The 8,164-nt window shown below is 37.1% G+C and overlaps 1 protein-coding gene across 1 annotated transcript in view; it reads right to left on the bottom strand.

Moving 5' to 3' along the window:
- Positions 1-2,246: 2,246 nt before the first annotated feature.
- tmem184c (transmembrane protein 184C) overlaps positions 2,247-8,164 on the bottom strand; it is a 28,968-nt gene continuing 23,050 nt past the window's right edge. The window contains 1 exon segment of the mRNA NM_001145596.1: positions 2,247-7,062. Within this exon segment, the coding sequence (NP_001139068.1) occupies positions 6,764-7,062 (299 nt within the window). The 3' untranslated portion in view covers positions 2,247-6,763.

Raw genomic sequence — 8,164 nt, 5'->3', positions numbered from 1 at the left:
AAGCAGGGTTTGACATCAAGCATGGCCCAATATTCATGCACATGTGATCTAATTGAGAAGCAGCACGACTGACAAAAATAACTTTGTTCGCACGAGCAAAACAGCAAAAAAGAAGGTAAATACAGAACAAGAGGATGATCACTCTCACGCATAGGTGATGTGATGCGCACGACTGTAAAAAAAAAAGCTTGCGCGCTCCCGTTTACTTGCGCGAAGCAACCGTTACTAGAGGAAGCGCAACTGGTGCGATTGGTTCCCTTTGAAATAGACTGGACAAAGAGCGATGATCGCGCACCCACAGTCCTGCTGCTTTCAAGAGCTCAAGATAAATAAAAAAAACATATTCTTTTGTAAGCAGCAGCCGTCACTGATTTATTTTAATTAGATTAGATTATTAATAGGCCTATATTAATTAACCTATATTAACTGTGATCATCCTTTCATTATTAAACACGGTATGTTTCACCTGCTTTCTTTTGCTTAGTTATTTTTGTTAATATAGTTTAATTATATATTTTTTTTACAATAACATTGCTTTAATGTGAGATTACTTCCTGTTTATGTGTAGTTAACTGGGGATCTGGGACTTTTAGCCAGGACAGATTACTGAGCATATTTTAGACACATGACAATAATTATTTATTAAATGTAATGGTTTTTTGTTTTTTGTTTTTTTAAGAAAAGTTTTGTTGAACTAAAAAGTGCACCTTTAAAGCTATATTTTCCTTGTTTTGGTTGTTTACTTATTTGGTGTGGTCAGAGATAAATTTGGTAAATCCTTAATTTTAAAAGTCCTGAAATAAAAACTGATTGCAGTGCGACAACCCATTTGCTCATGCACACTGAGCAAGCTAATACACAATACACACAATAAGTTAAATAAATGAGAAGGCATGTGGACATTACACAACATCTAAATCAAGTCATTTTAGCATGTCAAAGTCAAAATTTATGCATATAAAATATATTTTCCCAACAAGAAAAGTGTGGCTAGTGAAAATGGCGAGTGGTTAGTAATGTTAGAAATCTACTAGTCACAGTGGCTGGTGATCAAAAAAGTTATTGTCAAGCCCTGAAAATAAAAGACATTTTTTTTATTATTATTTTATTTATTTATTATTATTATTTTTTACAGTGTACTATAAATAGATTGATTTCACCCTACTGCCTTATCCTGGTTTGGGAAGAATCCCCCCTTCCACCTCATCTCCTCCTTTTTCTTCTTTACCAGGGGGAGCTTTCAAGACTTCCCATATCTCGGACTTCCTTACATGCTAAAAGACCTGACGGGAGCCCTGGGCTCAATTATCCCCGAGCTCAGGGTTCTCTCCTGGGACAGCATGCCAAAGCTGCTAATAGCATCAAGCAATATCTAAATGTGAACTCTTTAAACTCATTAAAAGAATACTAAAGCATGTGCATTGTGTTTAAACTGTTTTCCTTTGAATTTCCAAAAGTGAATTTGGACAGGCCTCAAGTCTATCTGCACTGTGTGCTTTAGACCATGCACTTAACTCATTGAAACAAAGCCCTTAATGTCTATTAAAATAGTAGAATTCACTCCTTGCTTATTTCAGGTTATCCTAATAGGAGTTAAAGCTTGTGTGTATTTTTATGAGTTCCATACTGTATATTCTAAAACATAGTATTAAAAACGCTGAGCAAAATTGGAGAACACATTTAGCTACATCATGCCTCTTTCACACAGGGCGTCAGTGTCAAGGCTTCCCATTCATTTAGAATGGGTGACGTCAGGTTTGCCGAACTGCATTGTGGATTCTTCTGGCCATATCAGTGGCGTTGCTCGCTGCAGAAGTTGGGAAATTCTCAACTTTTCAAGCGCTAATGGAAGCGTCAGCCAATCAGATCGCTTCATGCAAATACCCCAGCTCAGATAGTAGCCGATTAATTTCATTGGCTGTTGCTGTTATGAAGATCGGGTCAGCCTCAAACACAGAAATGCCAGCTGACACAGGCTCAAACTAGCAACCTTCTTGCTTTGGGGCAACAGCGCACTGTGCCACCAGCAACACAGTTAAAGCTACTAATATAACAGTCAAACTAAAATTTTGAATAATAAAAATTCCTGAAAAAAATATTTATTTGTTTAATGGAAATCAATAGTAACCAAAACTGTTTGTGGAAGAAAGGAAGTTCTGGAACTGTTAGGGCGAGTTCATATTTTCTTGGTGAACTGACAGTTTGAACTGAGATTTGTGAGCAATCAAGCGGACACACTAAAGATGTATTTTCATGTGAAGTTTAATATCTGTGATAACCACTGTTAGATAAGGCAATGCAACGGCCATACAAACCATCGCAAAAGGTGCATCTCTCTCAATGGAAAAGAGAGACTTATGACAGTTCATCAAAACTAATAAATGGGACTATTTCCCACAGGTCCACATCTGTATTGACAGAACAAACTGCTCTTGCAGTAATTCTATATATCATTTTTAGCTCATGTGCAGCTGATTTTGGAGGACTCACAGATAGCGAAAACAAAAGTAAAAAAGAAAAGAAAAAAAGACTGTTTTTTAAAGAGAAAGTTTGCCCCAAAAATACTAATTGCCATCAATTATTCAACCTCAAGTCTTTCAAAGCCTATAAAATCATGAAAATACTTGTAATGAAACTTGATTTTTGGTTCTCATAAGCAAAACGTTCCAACCCAATCTCAAAGAGGAAACTTAACTGTTACCTATTGTCAAAATATTGGCTAATTTGTCCAAATTCAGGCGATTTTATTTGTACAAAAACATGGGATTTTTATAAGGTGTGGCCCCAAACCGCACCCCTAAACCCAACCATCACTGCTGGAGGAGAAAATCAAACTAAAACAAACAAATGTGAGTGCAACTAAATAAAAAAAACGTTATGAATATTGCACTGAAATTTTCACACTTCAGAAAGCAAGATGCAGTCAAAATGAATCAAGCGGGATAATCCAAGTCTTCGGAAGAGACATTGTAACTATGGTATCAATTTAATTTAATTTAGACCACAGGGGTCAAACTCTGTTCCTGGAGAGCTGCAGCTCTGCACTGTTTAGTTCCAACCCTTATTGAACACAGCTAATTCCTTCACACTAATTGAGTCCTTCAGGCTTGTTTGAAACCTACAGGTTAGTGCAGGTTAGTTAGTGTTCCTGGAGGGCCGGTGTCCGGCAGATTTTAGCTCCAACCCTAATCCAGCACACCTGAACAAGCTAAGGTCTTACTAGGTATACTTGAAACACCCAGGCAGTGTGTTAAGAAAAGTTGGAGCTAAACCCTGCTGGGATACCTAAATTGGTGCCCCTGGGTAGAGCTGCGGTCACACTAGAGTTTGATAATGCGAAATTCTGTTGTCGGCACTGCGAAAAGGGGTGGGATTAAACAAGGTAATTAGACATTAAAAAAAGTGAGCGATTGTTCCATGTTTTAAATTTCTGTCCAGAGAGGTCATGTTTTGATCCTCGATTCGTCTCACCCAGTCAAGTGATGCGATTTTGCAGGTCAGAGTTCACCAAGCTAGTCTGACGCATTCGCTTGCGTATATATGGAAGTCTGTGGGAAGAAAAGTCCAGTGTGACCGGAACTGAGTTTGACAGCCCTGATTTAGACTTTTGTTCACATATAAACTTAGATCTCATATACAGAGCACATCAAAAAAGGTAAACTTGTTTGATAAGCAAGGGTCATTATTGACCTTATTCTAAACTGCGGAAGTGCGCTTGTTTTTGCGATTGTTATAGAATTTCCGGTTCAGTCGCCTATGGGAAAAATGACTGGGAATATTAAACGGCAGAAAACGGTCAAACTACTCGCTCTACAAAGAAGTTTTTGCATGATTATACAGACAAAGCAATAATATAATGAGAAAATGTCAGTAAGCAACATCAAGCAGCAAAACGAGCTGTTTTTAACGTCTATAAATGAATAGAAGCGAATGAGACCGGAGTCTCGTGACAAAATGATTCAAATGGCTGTGCCCGCTCGTACGCGGAGAATAATAGAGGTTACTTCCTAAAGTTTCATTAAAAATACTTTCACTTGTTACTCAAAAATTTGACTTATTCTTATAAGTTGGGAATGACATGAGAGGAATGATGGCAGTTATTTTTTTGTGTAGAACTAAACTTTTATTGCTCTTAAAACAGTGGTCTCGAACTCAATTCCTGAAGGACCACAGCTCTGCACAGTTTTGCTCCACCCCTAATCAAACACAGCTGATCCAACTAATCAAGGTGTTCAAAAATACAAGAGACCATTAAGCAGGTGTCATTCCGAGTTGGTTGGAGCTTAAATCTGCAGAGCTGTGGCCCTCTAGGAATTGAGTTTGAGACCACTGTTTTAAGAGCCATACATTGACTTTGGCTAATATTTAGAACATTGCATTATCCCCGATGTGAATGTGAAATCAGTATTTTATATATTTTGTATACGTTTATGAATTAAGTTTTAAACCAAAACCAATTTTGTTATAAGAATGCAAATAACTAAAGAAATGGAAATAAAGAATAATGGCATAGCCAATTATGTTTCGAGGTTATTAGATGGAGCTTCTCTGCAGGAAGTTGCTAAGCTCTAAAGCATAGCGAGCAGAGATATGACTGCTTCAGTATGTTGTGCTTTAGAGCTGATGTAGTTGCTCTATCTTCTAGATCATGCATATATTCAGCTGAGACAAAATTGAACAAATCTCCATGGCATTCTGGCAATTTCAAATTACTGTCCATCATGTTGAAAGTGCTGTTTTTAAAATAATAAAACAAAGAAATTATTCCAATTTACAGAAGAAAAACCTGAAAGTAACAGATGTCATGTATTAAAAGACATTAGGAACAAAACACAGGACAGTACTGAAAATGTAAAAACATGTAGTGTTATTAATACACTGTATTTCTTAAAGGGATAGTTCACCAAAAAATGTAACTCCTGTCATTATTTATTCATCCTCATCCTCCAATTGAATTTCTGTTGAACACATAGGAAGATATAATGAAGAATGTTGGAAAAATCAGCTATTAACTCCCATTGTATTTGTTCGTACACTAAAAAATGCTGTGTTCTACACAATTACTTCTTGTCGTCCCAACACAAATCGATTGAGTTTACAAATTTAACCAAAAAATAAATAAAACCTAAAGAATTGTGTCATTTCAACTATTCAAATAATTTCTTATGTGTTCTATGGATGTCAATGGCTGATTGTTTCCAGCATTCTTCAGAGTATCTACTTTAGTGTTCAACAGAAGAAAGAGTTACAAGTTCAGAGTGTGAAAAAAAACTCCTTTTGGGTGATCTATCCCTGTAAACCCAAAGTATACCTCACTTTTAATGCGCACAGTATAGACCTTTTTCTTGGCTGCTGCATGGAGGGGTCACAGCGACCAGCGTCTTCCGGTAGAATGGTTAGAACTTCCGTTTACAGCGTTTACAATAGGTCATTTGTGATTTGAAAATGGGTTTCAACAGTGTTTTGAGTGGATTACGAAATGTTTTTGTGACATACAACTTTGAAAGTTTGAAAGGTGTGTGTTAAAGTCGTTATTATCTGTCAGATGTAATTCAAGTGCAAGAAAAAAACGTATATAGAGCAAACCAGATAACTGGCATGAAACAGGTATGCAAGTCATGCAATTTAAAAAATGACCAGTAAAAGTTTGTTACTGATACTCTGCTGGCTGATTTGCATGTTGATTCTAATCGGGAGCCGTTATGTTTCGTTGAGTTAGTTAGTGTTTTTCTGTCATTTCAAAACGTCACTTTATTTTCACTTTGTGACACTTGTTTAAGCAATGTGTCAGTGGAACAGTAAAGGCTACCTTTGTGTGTCAAACATTTTGGTGATTTACATTTGTTTGGGCTGGTTATATGTTTAAAAGAAAAAGAAAATGTTGACTTTAGTGATAACGAGGCTTCATTTTAAATGACACAAAATGCTGTCTAACAACAAGGGGAAATTGCCTCACACCAGCTGTTTTCCATCCTAGATCACATTTTTTAAAAGTGATCAGTCCAGGAGGTGGCGCTTATCGACAGCAGGATTAGTTCAAAGACATTAAAAGCAATTAAAATTGATTAAAACTATCGTTTTAAAGCTGTCCAAATGTGACTGTTTATACGCATCAGCTCCCGACCGGAAGTTCTTAGCATTCTCCTTGCGCATACAAGCAAAGCGTAATGGGTATTTTGCGTTCTAAGAAAAAGGTCTATAAACATCCTACTCACGTCATGCTTTTAATGAAGGTTCAGGTTGAATCAACTAGTTCTTCCATCATTTTCCTCATTAGACACTTGCTTGAATTGATGTAGCAAAACTTGCAGTGTGTCTTGCAGACGCGTCTGGCATCTGTGTTCGTTCTGTCAAATGAAGATTAGCTACTTTCCAAAGCCTGCGTAAAAAGCAGCTGTGCACATATTGTTGTATACCCATAAAAAACTGAAGTATACATTGGGCTTTAGAGTAAACATTCATAAAGCTGTCTTAAAAGTACCATGAACTGAATACACTAATTACTGTGCTTAACTCTAAGGTCAGTTTAAAACCAATTTGGTCAGGTTTCCAACAAAATAAAACCAAACGGAGATATAAAATGAGAACCAACACTGCTCTTCATATTTCTTCTTGCTACCGAATCTGCACTGAGCCTTTCTGAACACGTTAACCACCGCTACAAAGAGTTAACAGTGGATGCATATATTCCATATGGTAGCCAATGCACGTTATACTAACGCACATTAACTACAATAGCTTTGGCAGCTCAAACTCTGTAATGCTAAATGATAGGTGCATAGTCTGAGTCCTGTTGGGCTGTGTGATCGTCAGATATAACTGTAGGAGGGATATCATCAACATCTCCTTCCCATGGTACACAGCCAAGATTAGCAGGAGCAGAGATGGAATGAGGGGTTACTGTGTGGCCCATTCCCTGATACCGGCCCTTGGGTGATGGAGGAGTGGAGGACGATTCAATAGCGGCATCCTGTGAACCAGCTGACAGTAGTCCTCTGTTCTCATCGTGGTTTGCCTCTTCGCCAAAATAGTTTTTCCTTGGACGACCCATGACTGTTCTCCCTAAAGAAATCAAACGAAAGCATGGTGACACTGATTTGATCTAATCAGTTCATTTGGATGTACTATTACTAGCCACTAACACAAATATCTAATCAGCCAATATATTTACAGGGTTGCCACGGCTCATGGAATTTCCTGAATATTGTGGAATTAAAATAGTTCACATTTTTTTTATAGAGAGGGGTGCGAAAAAGTGTTTGCCCCTTACTGATTTCTTATATGTTTCTTATATTTCTGATTTCTATACAAGTTGGACACTCTTTAATGTTTCAGATTATCAAACTAATTTAGCCATCAGTCAAAGATAACACAAGTAAACACATCATGCAGTTTTTGAACTAAGATTTTTGTTATTAAGGAAAAACAAAATCCAAAATTATACAGCCTTTGGAGTGGTCTAGTCAAAGTCCTGACCTGAATCCAATTGAGATTCTGTGGCATAATATTAAAATAGCGGTTCATGCTCGAAAACCCTCCAATGTGGCTAACCTACCCCTAACCCTTACAGTATATTTACTAAATATTAATGTAAGAAACTAATCCAAAACGAAAACTTTATTCATATACTGAATAAAAATATATTAAATCATTATTTCTGCAGTTCTATAGGCGCCAACCTGCTGAATTAGCTAATTCAGTAGGTTGACGCCCGTAGACAAAATACCAACCTACGTCACTTGGCGTCACACAAGTCCCCGGTTGCAAAAAAAATAGCAAACATGTTGTGTTGTGCGGTAGGATGCCAAATTTGAAAGTCCAAAAATCGAAAACTTAACTTTAACCATACACAACACTGCTTTAATGGCAATTGCAGACATCTTTGGCTAAAGGGGAGCTGATTGAAGTGAGGACCTAATTAAAAATGCTGGACTCTGCAGTTCTCATGTTATATCAGGTAAGTTCACGCTATGCTGAATCATACACATTACTCTTTTTTGATTGCAGCAATGATTTCAGCAAAAAGAGTTACATATGGTTAATTAAACTGCGTACACTGAATGCTAAAAATGAAACGTGAAAGTGTAAGTTATTAAGGTAAACTTGGTTTTATATTCACACATTCTTACGGTGACAACTTGTGACACACTCCCTATATTGTTTA

This window comes from Danio rerio, chromosome 1 (assembly GCF_049306965.1).
Source record: "Danio rerio strain Tuebingen ecotype United States chromosome 1, GRCz12tu, whole genome shotgun sequence".
Taxonomy (NCBI): domain Eukaryota; kingdom Metazoa; phylum Chordata; class Actinopteri; order Cypriniformes; family Danionidae; genus Danio; species Danio rerio.
The sequence above is the reverse complement of the archived record's forward strand: the minus strand, read 5'-3'. Positions and strand labels throughout refer to the sequence as shown.